This window comes from Glycine max, chromosome 11 (genome assembly GCF_000004515.6).
Source record: "Glycine max cultivar Williams 82 chromosome 11, Glycine_max_v4.0, whole genome shotgun sequence".
Taxonomy (NCBI): Eukaryota; Viridiplantae; Streptophyta; class Magnoliopsida; order Fabales; family Fabaceae; genus Glycine; species Glycine max.
Genome location: NC_038247.2, coordinates 7,977,607 through 7,993,759, shown reverse-complemented (window position 1 = coordinate 7,993,759; position 16,153 = coordinate 7,977,607). Strand labels below are relative to the sequence as shown.

At 26.6% G+C, this 16,153-nt stretch overlaps 1 protein-coding gene across 1 annotated transcript; it reads left to right on the top strand.

Moving 5' to 3' along the window:
- The first annotated feature begins 11,335 nt into the window (after positions 1-11,335).
- On the top strand, positions 11,336-15,510 carry LOC100775814 (endo-1,4-beta-xylanase 5). Its single transcript, XM_006591489.3, has 7 exons — positions 11,336-11,380; positions 12,811-12,942; positions 13,039-13,258; positions 13,400-13,569; positions 13,787-13,885; positions 13,956-14,747; positions 15,133-15,510. The coding sequence occupies exons 1-7, from the start codon at positions 11,336-11,338 to the stop codon at positions 15,487-15,489; spliced, it is 1,815 nt and encodes a 604-aa protein (XP_006591552.1). The 3' UTR covers positions 15,490-15,510.
- The last annotated feature ends 643 nt before the right edge of the window (positions 15,511-16,153 follow it).

Sequence of the window (16,153 nt, the reverse complement as noted above, 5' to 3'; positions counted from 1 at the left end):
TATATATATATATATATATTCTAATTTTATAATTTTATATTATATATAATATATATATTCTAATTCATCTGAAAATAAAATTTAATTTTATATATTATACTTTAAAAGATAATATATAAGATTATAAAAATATAATAAATTAAAAAAAAATTATTTTTCATAAAACTTATATTAATATTATATTTTACACTAAATATTTAAATGAGTTTTCATGTGTAATGGTAAAAGATTATATTTTTTTCACTTAAAATATTATTGTTCTTTTTTTGAATTCTTATTTTGTAAGAAAATATTTATCAATTTTTTAATTTAATCAATATTTAAGATTATTTTGAAATATAAAAAGATTTAAATAATTAATTAAAAAAATTGATTTAATGTAATAGATAAAATAAGGAGACAAATTTTACTATTGAGTGAATTAATTAATTCGGATTTTGTTGAGTCTTTGACTTAGTAAGAAGTTTAGGCCTTGCGGCTCATAGGATATTTATGCTCAAATTTGGTCGCTTCACTCGTCATGAGGTGGCTCATCCCTTCACACGCTACTCGGATGGAGAGGAGGAAGACATCAAGTAGGATCTGAAAGGATAACCATAATGGAAATTCTGATATTCTTATTCTTGTACTATATATATATATTGTTGTTAAATAAAATAAAAAATGAAAGAAAATAAATATGAAGAAGATGCACAGTCTTGAATTAAATAACGCAGTAGCAAATTAAATTTAATTGACAGCACATGAATAATGCATTATAACATACAATAAGCATAAGAAAAAAAATTAAGGGGAGAAAGATATAGCCTGGGTTGAAGCGCGTAAACGCTATCCTTAGAGAGAAAACGCTCCCACTGCACAGGTAAGAAATTTTGATTGCGCTCCTCTCCCAAGATACGACAACCCGTTGGTTCCGATCGTGTGCAGCGAAAGGATCCCCAAACCTTACGAACATCAATGCTCTTACTCTCAAGAAATAAATTATTTTATAAGAAAAGAAATAGAAAACTTCGAGAGAAAGGGATGAGACTGTAGCTGTAGCTCTGTCATGTTTGTAGAAAGGAGGAAAGAGAATATATAGACATTTTGCAACAACAAAATATGACCGTTGGAAATATGACCGTTTGGAAAACCAATCTACAGTTGTTACAACAAACATAACAAACTAGTTGACTCATTAAAACAAAATATTAAAAAAATCTAAAATAAATATTTTATTTTATAAAATAGAATTAATATATTTATAAATTATAAATTAAAACACAATATTTATCAACATTCCCCCACATAATTTAAAATTTTAAAATATATTTTCTAAAAGATAATTTGTATAAAAACATAAGAGTAAGAGCATGTGATATTGTATTTCGGTATAAGGAACCTTCCGGGTTTGAGCCTTATACCTAGTGTTTATGAACTTCCATCCGAGAAAAATGTAGTGACTTGATTGTCTTGAACTACATATTCTTTAACCGGACTTTAGTACACAACCCCTACAATATTGGCGTTCAATTAGGTTCTAATCAGTGGTAGCACGTTACACGGCCTTGCGCTTGTATCTTGTTTCGTGAGTGTCCTTTAGAGATTAGCCCATATCTCACAGTGGCGGTCCCACCACCACACTCACTAGGTGAATCCTCAAAGAGTAAGTTGTGACCCTCACCCCTACAATAATTGTCATCGGATTCATTAAGAGGTATTTTGTTTTTTGTTTTTTTACCAAAAATACACATATATAAATACCTCAACCTTAATGTTGCCACAATTTATAATACACCTCGTCATAGGAATGAGAAACGGAACAGCTCCGTCAAATTTCATTTTGGTGTACTTTAGTCAACAAACAATTTTGTTGTTACCCGTTGAACTCCATTCATGGGATCACCAATCACACGGAGACGGGTGTCCATTGTTGTAACTAAATAATGGGCTTTAATCTCATTCCCCTCGACGACTCAAGTACTTGTTGACATGTCAACCTTTTTGTAAGCGGATCCACAATATTATTTTATGACCTGACAAAGTCAAGAGAAATGACACCATGAGAAATCAAATTTCTTATAGACTTATGTCTCACTCTTAAGTGTCTTCTTTTTTTTTTCTTTAAAATTTTGCTTGTCACTTTAGATATAGCAATTTGACTATCACAATCCATTGGAATTGGAGGTATACGTTTATTTAACAATGACAAATTGCATAATACATTTTTAAGAAATTCAGCCTCACTAGTAGCAGTATTTAAAGCAATAATTTTTGCTTCCATGTGAAATAATAATTTGTCTAATAGATTTTCATGATACTGCACAACCAGCTAAAGCAAAAACATAACCACTTGTCAATTTTATTTCATCAAAATCAAAACTTCAAGTTTGTATCACTGAATCTCTCAATTACTTTCCAATCTACCAACTGCATGTGCAATATCAGACAGGCCTAGAAAAGTTTGTCAAATGCAACAAAGAACCGATACTTTGAGAATATTTATGTGAAGAAATTCCTTTACTCAAATTTTTCTTTAACTTGATGGATGAGTCATAAGGAGTAAAAACAGGTTTCACATCAAAATAATTAAACTTCTTCAATAGCTTTTCAACATAATAAGATTGGGTAAAAGTCATGCCATCATTTTTCTTTATAAGCTTAATTCTCAAAATCACATCTACTTGACCAAGGTCTTTTATGTCAAAGTTTCTAAACAATAAGGATTTCACATAATTTATGAAATGCATATTACCACCAGATATGAATATGTCATCCAAATACAAACATAAAATGACACATCTATTATCATCAAATTGTTTCACATACACATATTTATCACTATCATTAATTTGAAAATCATACAAAAGAATAACTTAATCAAACTTTTGTGTCAATGCTTTGGAGCTTGTTTCAAACCATACAAAGATTTAACAATTTATTTTTCAAGAAAAAATATTTTCAAAGAAAGTCACATCTCTAGACTCCATAATAGTACCATTAGAAATTTCAGATACTTCTGAATTAATAACTAAGAATCTATAAGTAGTATTATGTAAAAAATATCCAACAAAATATAATTAATATTTTTTTTTCAATTTTCCTTTTCTTATTAATAGGGATATTAACCTTTACTAGACACACCCACACTTTAAGATATTTCAGATTTGATTATCTTTTTCTCCATAGCTCATAAAGATTTTTCTTTTGTTTATAAGGTACTCTTTTAAGAATACGACATGCAAAATATAAAGTTTCACCAAAGTGTTTATTTTATTATTTTTGTGTGTTATATTTTCACAGGCTTATCTCTTATCAATGAGTTATAAATAAAGAAACAATCAGTCAACATGTAGCAACAAAATACCTGCAGTAGTAATAATAACGTTAAACAATAAAAATTAAAAACCAAACAACAAATGTCCTAATTTTAAAGACTTGTGTTCAGAGAATCATTTGACCAAGAAAAAGATAGGTTTCTAATCATATAGGAATGAAATTAGAAGTATGCTTTTAGTTTTTCACATAAACTAATTCTAAAAACATTTTTTCTTCAAAACCATCATTAATGAAGAAAATATATTTTAAATTTCAAATTATAAGAAAATATTTTTCAACAATCTCTCAATTATGTAAAATTTAAGGAAATGAAATAATATAATAAAACATTTTTAATAAAGCATAATACAGTGTGTCTTCATCCATTAATTTTTCAGACTTACTAAAAGGGGAGTCAATCATATTCATGACAGATATTTTGACAAAATAAAATGTTACTGCAGAAAAGACTATGCAAGAAGAAAGTGATAACTAAATTTTCTCTCTAAGACTGTTGGAAAATAAAACAAAAAATGAAAGAAAATAAATATGAAGAAGATGCACAGTCTTGAATTAAATAACAAAATAACAGTAGCAAATTAAATTTAATTGACAGCACATGAATAATGCATTATAACATACAATAAGCACAAGAAAAAAAATTAAGGGAAGAAAGATATAGCTTGGGTTGAAGCGCGTAAACGCTATCCTTAGAGAAAAAACGCCCCCACTGCACGGGTAAGAAATTCTGATTGCGCTCCTCTCCCAAGATACGACAACCCGTTGGTTCCGATCGTGTGCAGCGAAAGGATCCCCAAACCTTATAAACACCAATGCTCTTACTCTCAAGAAATAAATTATTTTATAAGAAAAGGAATAGAAAACTTCGGGAGAAAGGGATGAGAATGTAGGTGTAAAATAAATATTTTATTTTATAAAATAGAATTAATATATTTATAAATTTTAAATTAAAACACAATATTTATCAACATATATCCCATTCATGATATTATTGGATAATTATCTAATGGACGTAAAACTAATAATAATATAAAATAAAATAATCATCAATACTTCCTAATACTAATGCCGACAAATTATTCTAATAAGCATAAATTCTAATATCACTTAATAATCGAAGCCAATTATTATTTATAAATATATTTTCTCTTAACCCTCAAGACATCTCTTACAATAATAAAATTATAAAAATTCATCAAACACCAGACAAACAATACCTCGAATAATAAAGCCCAATATCGATCAAGAATCAAAGTCAATAATAATTTACAAAATGAGTTACTCCAATCATAACTTATTTCAATATTAACGTATATTTTTTTTCTTTTTTTATGTGTTTTTTATTTTTTAAGAATTTTTAATAATCCATATATTAATCAATTAAGTTAGATTCTTTTGGTTATGCTTATTTTGGTAACATGATTTGTGAAAATTTAAAATCAAATTTAAATAAATGCTCGTTAACTTAAAATAATTTTTTAAAGAACTAAAAATCAAATTAAAAAATTGATAAAGAAAAACTCACGAAGCTTGTTAAAAAAGGGGAAGAAAAAAAAAATCTAATGTCTGTGTAGGATGGACCAGTTTTCCGGTTTTACCTACTATAGTTATAGATCAAGTACAGGTCAACATATATTTTCATTAAAGATTAAAAATAAATTTTAACAAAATTCAGTAGTTAATAATTAATTAAAAGTTTTATTCTTTTTAATCCCAATCATCTCTCTTCCATTTTCTGTGGAAGATGGAGTTGCTAGAAAGCAAATGCAATCTGAAATCATAAATCGTTGGAAAAAGAAAATCAGATCTGGAAGGGAGGGACACATGGAGTGATGCTGAAGAAAATGAAAAAAAAAGAAGTAATTAGTATAAATTAAAAAGATTAATTTAAATATTTAAATGATTAATCGGTACTTGACCTCTTATAATAGCTACATTTTTTTGTTGCACTGCGTAAACATTTTTACTTTAATAAATTTAAAAGCACTGAAGTAAAAAGATTATTATTATTATTATTATTAAACAATAATAAAATTATCAACATAGAGTGACATAATTGATAAATAATCTTAATCCTTAAACATGTAATTGTGAGTTTGATCTTAAAAATCTCTGTGCATGAAAAAAACATATTGAAAAATATCAATTTCTTAAAAGAATTTAATACTTTGAGAAATTAATAAGATTATACGTCTTAACAAGTAGGAAAGTTTGCAACAATATATGCATTATATTCAACTAATTAAATTAGATTCTTATGTGATTATATTTACTTATTTGACATGAATTCTGAATATGAAAAATTAAAAATATAAAATTTAAATTAAGATGGATTAATATAGTGTTATGGTTTAAATTTTAATTAAAAGTTAAATTGAATTTTATTAAATTTTAGTACTAATATTTGAAAGAAATAAAAAATAATTAAAAATAAATAAGATACTTAATGTTATAAGAGTCTCATTATAAATTTCTTCTAAAAAAAGTCTCATAACGAGGAAAATAACAGCCCCTATACACTTGTTTAAGAGTTAATATTTATATTCACAATATAATGGTGATGGTGGCTTAAAATTTAATTTATATAATATTATTTGAGAAATTTTTTCTCAGAAAAAAAACATTATGGAAAAATAAAATACTAAATATAAGAGTAATCTCGTGACTTAAAAGAAAGAAGATAATTTATAGTAGCATTATTATCGCAGTAAATTATAATATAAAAATGGATTGATGTAAAAATTAAAAAAAAAATGATAGATCAATGGAAGAAATCCCTGTGAATAGTTGATATAGCACATGCATAATTTGTAATGTTTTAATTTATAATAATTAAATATGTATTTATCGTCAACTTAACTGATACTAAATAAAACAAATAACAAACAATTTTTCACTTGTAAAGAAACAATGATTTGTATCATAATATAAATAATAATTAGTTTGTATTATTAAAATTCAGTTTGAAGGAAGGAAGCTTGGTGGTGTCTCCTCTCAATCTGTGTTTGGTGTATATACAAACGTTGCGGTGGCTTAAACAACCAGTTGGACCATAAATGGTTTATTTCATCACCCAACTAAATTAGACTGCTCCCTTTACTGATTTCACACTGTCAATCCTCTTACAAGGATCTAACCTTTGAACTACATAGGTGATGACTTGATTATTTGTTTTATTATTTTATAGTTATACTGATTTATGCAATGATATAACTGTTTTATAGGTAATAAAATTCTAAAGATCCATATTGTTTGGAGCATAAACTATTTGTGACCGCCTTGCAATCACTTCCCAAAACAAAGCCATCAAGTTCCATTCTTGTCATCCATTTCATCTGCTTCCTTTGGATCTATTAAGCGCTTTTCCTTTATCGTTTTTGCTGCCACAAACCTACCATGATGATCTTTGATTATCGTACTTGCCCCAGAGAGATATTGCTTCTTTAAATATTGGTGTATCCACGTTCATTTTCACATAGTCCATCTGAAGATTTTTTCCACATTGTTTTTTATATGCTATCTTAAATCTTTCAGAAAAGAGAGACAAAGAAAACCTTTATGGTTGATCAAGAAATAAAAAAACGAAGTGATATTTTAGTGGGTATTTATAAATTAAATATTTATCAACAAAATTCAACAATTTACTTATTATTTTATCTGTATAAATTTTAGTGGCATCAATTCATAAGTTTTATATTTTAAGTATTAAATAATTTTATTTGAAGTATCAATTTAAATGTATCTAATAAAAATATGATATATATATATATATATATATATATATATATATATATATATATATATATATATAAAAGTACTATCACATTATACATTTGACTTATTTTTAATTCATTCCTCTTCAATAAGCTTTTAAGTTAATGTAAATTTATAGGATCTTTAATTTTTTTACTTCTTCTAATAATATGAGTCAACTTAACTGGGCTCATTTAAAATTAATTCTAGAAAAAGAATTGTCTAACCTCATTTATCACCGATTATGGGTTAAATAGATTAACTTACCAATTCACCTAAAATTTTAAAAAAAAAATTGTTTTTTTAAAAGAAAAGTCAACAAAAAAATAGATTTTGGAAAAATAAATTAAAAAAATTAAAAAATATTAGTTAAATTAAATCTTTTATTATTCATATACTACAATAAGACATATTATCATAAGCTAGAAGCCTAAAATTAATAATAAAAAAAATTAAAAATAGTCTTGAACAAAACACTAAATAAAATAATGTTAAACAATACTATAAAATACTAAAAGCGTATTTTGGCCGAATTACTCTATTTCTAGTTAAAAAATATTATAAAATACTAATATCTTATTTTTTAGGTGGATTAGGTAGGTCAACCTGACTCACAATAAATTAAGCCCAGATAAGTCGGGTTGTAAATGAGTAGGTCAAGTTTTATGATCAATTTTAAAAAATTTCTCTTTTTTGAACCTAATAAAAATCGGTGATGGATCAATATGATTCATAGGTTTAGACCCATTTTGATATGTATAGTAATCAATCAATTATATATTTTTGAATAATCAATTATAAAGGTCAATTTTAGATTTATATTGATAGTTTTTTTATAGGTAATTTATATTGATAATTTATATATTTAAAAGTGGAAACAATAATAGTTTATATATTTAACAATGGAAATAATTATAATGATAATCAATCAATTAAAATATATTTTATCCAAAACTATTGTTTTAAAATGTAAGAGAGAAAGAGAATTTTCATTAAATCTTAAAGGATATGAAATATATTTCATCCAAAATAAATATCAGTTACAAATAAAGAGAAAATGAATTGATAATATAAAATAAAATAAACTAAGTTTATAATTGAGGAAAGTAATTAATTTTATTCAGTAAAAAAAGTAATTAAATTGATCTTTTATGGATTGATAATTTTTTTAAAATATAATAAATAATATTGAAGAAAATGATTTTGGAATTGTCACCTCACATAACCAAATAATCAAACATTATTTTAAAGAAACAATACCCATTGGCCAAAGGTTAAGGGATTTAAAGAAACAATAAATATATATTTTTTAAATATGTTGATGGTGAATTAGAAATCATGGATGTATGAATAACGTTTTTCAATAAATAAAAAAATCTTACTTTTAATTCATTATCCATGTATATATTGAAAGTTTTTAATAAAAAAAATATAATCTTTAATTCCTTAGAACACTCGTGAACTTGCAGTTAAAAAAACACACTCGTGATTATATAAAATATAATATAAAAAAAACACTCGTGTTATAAATGTCTTAATGGAAAATAAGGTAACTTAGGCACACAAAATCTCCCATTCACGGCTAAATTATTATTTTTAAAACGAATGATATTTTTAGGAATATTTTTTTTAGAAAACTCTGTAAATTTTATATTATTATTATTCATCTTTCCTTAGAATAATATATCTATCATTAATTATTATCGAAAAGTTTAATAATTTTAGATTTACGTATCAAAAAAGGTTTTATTTCCACTTTTTAAGGTGATTCTCATAAGTATTTTTTTACGAAACGTATTTTATTCAATTTAACCATTTGAAACATCCAATGCATTAATCAATAGAATTTAATTATTTATAATATAAAAATAGATTAGTAAAAAGAAAAAAATAATAATAACCCTCCTCACTCAGTTACACATGCATAGCATTTTATTGTTATAAAAATAGCATTTTGCTGTTATAAAATAATGCATATTTAGTTTGTAGTTAAAATTGTTGTAATACAAGTTTAAATACAATCTAATGGACAGAAACAAAATAAAATTAGAAGTAAAATTTCTGATTTTTTACAAAAATATTTTTACACCTGATTTTCAAACTTACACGTGCAAGTTTAAAGATTCCAAAGTCAAACGAATCTTTATTTCCCAAAATTGTGTTTCAAATTACAATGGAAGCTATTGATTTTGTCCTGTTTTACTTAACATAAATATTTTTTTTACCTTCCTGGGTAGTAAAGGTAATTTATCTATTGTTAGTTTGCATTATAAATAATTTGAATTTTCTTATAATGAGAAAAATATTTTATATAAATGTTTATATAAAAAATAATACGACTTAAATACAATAATTGATTTTTAAGATAATAATTGATTTTTTTAACTTCTTAACTTATTTCCTACAATTGTATTTGTTTACCTTAATTTTTAGGCAAATGAGCCTCAATAATCCAACTTGTGGTGGGTTGAGTTAACTCAGCTTTTTCTTGGCTCGCCAAAAAAAGTGACTTAATTTGAATAAAGTGACTTAAGTTGAATTAAGGTGTATATTGAATTAGGATTTGAAATAAATTTAAACTCATTTTTTTATAAAATGAGTTTATGGTATTCAGGATTTTTAAATGATACAAATAACTTTTGTGGTTTTCAATTAAGATTTTAAAGATTTTCAATGAAGATAACAAAATTTGGTGATATTCCATTAAGATTTTTTATAACTTATAAAAAAGTTTTTTGATATTAAAAAATATATAAATTTTGATGGGTTATTTTTTTAAGAAGGATTTCGATAAATTTCATCATATTTCATGAAATAAAACATCTATAAAACAATATCACCAAAATCCTTGATATTTTGTTAAACTTTTTTTTTCTTTTTTTATTGGTTATCAGTTTTATTTTTCTCATCACACTACCCTCTTATCTCTTTAATATTAAGATGCATGTATCATATATGTTTTTGATATTCTTTCATAATATCACACTTTTCCATTTATTTTCTAAATTAATATTTGTCTTATGTATTAAGATTTATCATGTTTTTTTATATTATGTCCGGTGCTTGTTTAACGTAATATTTTTGTGACTGTCATTATTAATTTCGTCATCCATATAACTCAGCAACCTTCTTATAAATTTTTCATCCTCACCCCTCAACAATTATTGTAATTTAAAAAAATTCGAAAATCCATGTATAATTTTAAATTTATTATTCAAATCCAAAAGTGAGAATGAAAAAATGTTATTAAAAAAAGTTAATAAATATCACACTTTTCCATTTATTTTCTAAATTAATATTTGTCTTATGTATTAAGATTTATCATGTTTTTTTATATTATGTCCGGTGCTTGTTTAACGTAATATTTTTGTGACTGTCATTATTAATTTCGTCATCCATATAACTCAGCAACCTTCTTATAAATTTTTCATCCTCACCCCTCAACAATTATTGTAATTTAAAAAAATTCGAAAATCCATGTATAATTTTAAATTTATTATTCAAATCCAAAAGTGAGAATGAAAAAATGTTATTAAAAAAAGTTAATATAGAAGGACATAAAGCTAAAATTAATTTAGCTATTAAAAAATTAAAAAAATTACATTGATTTTACTTTTTTTTTATTCAAACTTTATCATTTCTTATTATTTTTTTCAGTAATTTTTGTAATTTTAAATGTGTTTTTAAAAAATCAATGAATTCTTTCAAATCCTTTAAATTTCTATGATATAAATTTATTAAAATTCAAATTATCATAAAAGTTTTATAAAAAATATGATAAGTCACAATACTACTTCTACAATATTTAAAATCCTAATCTAATACATCCCTTAGTACACTTTTTTCCTAACATGCAATGAGTTAATCCAAGTGAAATAAGTTATTTCATTTTGACATTTCTAAATAAAAATAACACTTATAATTTCTTTTTATTGGAAGTGAAATATGTAAGGTATTGAATATGTTACCATAAAAAAATATTGGATATGTGATATTGTGAATTAAAAGCAGCCAATTATGCCTTATTGTACAGTTATAGTGCTTATAAAAACGACGATGGTTTCCTCTTCAATTAATAAGTTATTCCTCTCTTGCGGTTTCTTCAATTTCTAGATTTCTAGTGTAAATCCATCTTGGTAACATCTCAAGTCTTCTGCCCCTATAAATGTTTTTTTTTTTGTTATTCTCGTGGATCAAATTCTTGAATGTATTGACTTAAACAGGTTTCACGAGAATTAACAGACTTTACTTTGCAGGTTGAAATATGGTCTTTTATGGCATCCATGCATTGGGATGTACTGGATTTATGGTACCACTGGTGCCTTTAATAATACAATTTTTTGCTGACAAAAAAATAAAAACTTTGCAGGTTGGAACAAAATATGAGTCTCTCCCTTCTTGTGTGTGTCATCCTTTTGGCAGGCTTGTTTCCTTGTATGTCTCTCACACACATATATTGACAGTTTTTACTTTTTACCGTGAATGTGACTACCACAAATCACCACTCATCAGGATTATATTTTCTCAGTAGTACTTTTAGTTTGCTGGCAAAATGAGTTTGCCATGCAACCAGAGACACGATGTATTCTTATGTTTGGGGAGGGGAGGCGGGGTTTAGCCCTACTAACTTTTTTTTTTTAATTTAAATATTTTTAATACGTATAAAATTTTAATACTAGGTTTAATATTAATATTAAAGGATTTTTTATTGTAGAAATAATATATTCAATTTTTATTTTGTTTTTTTACATTTGAATAATATTATGTTTTTTTTAACAATACGATGTTATTATTATCAAATATATAAATCAATTAACATGAGATTGTTCTAAGTGGTGGTTTAGACATTTTTTTAGACAAATATATTGTTTTCCTTTTCATAGTAATTTATGTGGATTTTTTTAGATAAAATATTCAAGTATCATGGCTTTCCCTTTTTCAAAACCAGCAACTTTGTAATGTATCCCCCTAAAAAAAAAAAACTTTGTAATGTATCCCTTTAAAAATATACATGTGTGCGTTTTAATTAGGAATAGCAAGGATAGTTACTTACCGTGTATAAATTGTTAAGGCGATCTTTAAAAAAATAATGGAAAAACATCAAATTTCTATTTGTATAAGGAATATTAATTTATTCTTTTAAAATTTTTAATTATTAAAATCATATTAACAGTTGTATAAATAAGTTTTTAAATCATTTTTATATTTTTCTTTAAACTTTAGCTTTTAATTTTTCTTGAAATTTTTATGAAATTGTCTTATTATCATTTTTAAATAAAACATGATTTTTGAATAATTTTATGATATACAATTTATTTTAACTATTGTGCTAATTAACATAATAAAAGTATAACATCTACTTAAGCGGTTTTTCTTATTTTATTTTAAACTTGATTTAAAATATTTTAAAAATTAATATAAAATTAACAGTGGAATACTCATTATGAAATAGATGCAATAAGACCTCAAAATATATTTTTATCTATAATATAAAATTAAAATAAATATAAACATATCACATAAATATGTATATTTTTTAATTATTTTAATCACTATTTTTATCAGTCGAACATGATTTTAAAATGTAACATTTTATGGCAGAATAAAAAGGAGAATGATTTTTCTCCTTTTTAAATTAATTTTTTACTGAAGGTTATAAAATAAAATAAAAGATTATGTAATTGGATTTATATGTTAGTTTATCCTTTTATTTTTTATTTTTAAAAATATCATAAAAAGATACCTACTAAAAGTAAAATTTCTTCTTCTATTCTTTTTCTTCTCATTTCTAAAATCTTATTCATCTTAATGTTATTAACGACAGGTTTTGAAGTTGAGGCATTATCCTATGATTACTCTGCCAGCATTGAAGTGAGCTCTCTCTACAGCATTTATATTTTCTAGGTGTTACATATAATTACTGAAAAATTCATTTTAATTGTGGGTGTTACATGTTTTCAATCTCAGTGTTTGGCACACCCACTGAAGCCTCTATACAATGGAGGAATCATCCAAAACCCAGAACTGAATAATGAACTTCAAGGGTGGACTGCATTTGGGGACGCAAAAATAGAACATAGAGAATCATTAGGCAACAAATATGCTGTAGTCCATAGCAGAAATCAAGCACGTGATAGTGTCTCCCAGAAGATTTACCTTCAAAAGGATAAGCATTATACTTTATCCGGTAAATTTTGTACTCAAATATTATAAATTATGCATAGTTTTCCCCATCTACAGGGTCATTATTTGTAAATGAAATATCAGTAACAGAAATGCATTCATTATTCTTCACTCATGGTCATGGTTATGGGTTGAAATTATGCAGCTTGGATACAAGTGAAAGGGAGTGAGGGAAACGTTCCTGTAACAGCAGTTGTGAAAACAACTACAAGATTAAAATTTGCTGGTGCCATTTTTGCTGAGTCTAATTGCTGGTCTATGCTTAAGGGTGGTCTCACATCAGATGAATCAGGACCAGCTGAGCTCTATTTTGAGGTACTACCTATTGTTCTCCATAATTCTATTTAAGTTCAAAACTTGATTCTATATTGTATAAGAACTTCACATGACCTTGTCATAAATTTTTTAACAACCTGTTCTCATTTTTGAATTATTGATCAAATGGGAAGCAAGGGAGATTTTTATTTAATGAAAATTATTCGTTAGAAATTTCTCCATTTTTCTGGACTCTTGAAATTCCTGAATTTTGTAGGGCAATGATACTTCTGCCGAAATTTGGATAGACAATGTTTCCTTACAACCATTCACAGAGGAGGAATGGAGGTCCCATCAAGATGAAAGCATTGAGAGGGTAAGCATTAGTTATATATAAAACATTAGTCCTTGTAAAAACAAGTTTAACTGTGATTTGGCTTTGGCAGGCTCGTAAGAGGAAGGTATTAGTCCAAGCAGTTGATGAAGAAGGAAATCCTTTACCAAACGCAACCATATCTTTTGTACAGAAGAGGCCAGGGTTTCCATTTGGAAGTTCCATGAGCAGTAGCATCCTAAACAATAAGTTATATCAGGATTGGTTCACCTCTAGATTCACTGTCACCACATTTGGAAATGAAATGAAGTGGTACAGCACCGAAAACGTGCAAGGCAAGGAAGACTACTCGGTCGCGGATGCCATGTTGCAGTTTGCAAAGCAACACAACATTGCTGTTCGCGGCCACAACATATTTTGGGATGATCCTCATTTCCAACCTAGTTGGGTTCCTTCACTCTCCCCACCCCAGCTTAACTCTGCAGTGGAAAAGAGGGTGAGATCTGTTGTGTCAAGATATAGGGGCCAACTTATTGCTTGGGATGTTGTGAATGAAAATCTGCACTTCTCATTCTTTGAAGATAAACTTGGACAAGCCTTTTCAGGTAGGATCTTCAATGAGGCTCATAATATTGATGGACAAACAACTTTGTTCCTGAATGAATATAACACCATTGAGGATAGTAGAGATGGTGTTTCAAGCCCCGCAAAATATATTCAGAAGCTTAAGCAAATTCAAAGTTATCCTGGGAATGCAGGATTGCCAATTGGAATTGGGCTTGAGGCTCATTTCCCCGCTCAGGGTATTAACTTTCCTTATTTGAGAGCTTCCATTGATAATCTTGCTGCTACTCGTTTGCCAATTTGGATTACAGAACTAGATGTTGCAAGCCAGCCTAAGCAGGTAAAGTTCAACAACACCAAATTCATGTTATTTTGTTCTCCAGTTTCTTATTTCTCGATAAACTATTAGATAGTCTTGAATTAGAATTACCAGCATCTATAGTCTCAACTAATCTTTAGATGATAAGTAATTGAATTTTTACATGTATGGAAAAAGTAATAAAACTCAACTAGGTGTCATGCAGAGATTAATTAGCTAGGACCAGGGTACTGATGGTAATCTCGAAATATCTAAATATTTTTCCTGTGCGACAAGCATAGTTAGAGAAATTGCTTGTGTAGCGTTGTTCTCTACAAATGTGATTTTAGCATTCGTATCTAATAATTTTTACCCATTATTTATGCATTAAAAAATGATTATAGTTTTTCACTTATGATTTGTGCAGTCACAGTACTTCGAGCTTGCTCTTAGAGAGTTACATGGCCACCCAATGGTTAGGGGTCTTGTGATGTGGACAGGCCCGTCGCCAGAAGGTTGCTATAGGATTTGCTTGGTAGATAACAATTTCAGGAACTTGCCTGCAGGGAAAGTTGTGGACAAACTCCTTTCTGAATGGAGGTTAAGCAAATTATCAGGAATGACAGATCAAAATGGATTCTTTGAGGCCAATCTTTTTCATGGAGACTATGAAATTGAAGTCAGTCACCCTGTTATGAAGAATTACACCTTCACACAACGCCTACAAGTGACTCCAACAGATGACTCCAAGGAAACAAAACAATTTGTACAACTTTCTATGTAGTAATTACTTCTGCACATTAAGCTTTTATAGTAGTAGTTTATAATCCTGTAAAAAAAATTAGTAGTTTAAAATGAAAAATAAAATATATTATAATGCAAATATGAAGGGTCATTGCATATTATCAATCTTTCTATCGTTGTGTTTGTTGTCTTACTCTTTTGCTTTAGCTTCACGGGTGTTGCAACTGCAATTAGCTCAATTATTGCCTCGTATGTTTGTATATTATTATTAACAATTAATAGTCATAGACAAATAAGATTGATATGTAGAGTCCAAGTGCCTGTAACAATTAAATCTTTTCAATGTGTATGAAGTGATTTATTAGCATCATTGGTAATCTCTTAATATCTAATAAGTTTTCTTGTTGGAGGACATGCATAATTAAATAAATTGAATTTGTAAGATAAATATTGTTTGTCATTTATATACATTATTTTGATCTCATTATTATGTGACATGGAATCTCAACGATGTAGCGTCATTTATATATATATATTTGTGGATGGTCTAATAACAAGTAACACGATAGGTCTAACAATATATTTTTAAGATAGATTTTAATATCATTTTAAAATATGAATTATGAACCTAACTTAATTTTATAAAACTAATTTGTAAGATAAGAATTCTCCCTAATATAATAGGTAATTTTTTTTCTCATCAT

Bases quoted from the DNA above. Each gene is read 5' to 3' on its own strand.
- LOC100775814 (XM_006591489.3), top strand. From the start codon at position 11,336: ATGGTCTTTTATGGCATCCATGCATTGGGATGTACTGGATTTATG. The intron at 13,259-13,399 runs GTAAATTTTGTA...GAAATTATGCAG, and splicing joins TAAGCATTATACTTTATCCG to CTTGGATACAAGTGAAAGGG. The intron at 13,570-13,786 runs GTACTACCTATT...TGAATTTTGTAG, and splicing joins CAGCTGAGCTCTATTTTGAG to GGCAATGATACTTCTGCCGA.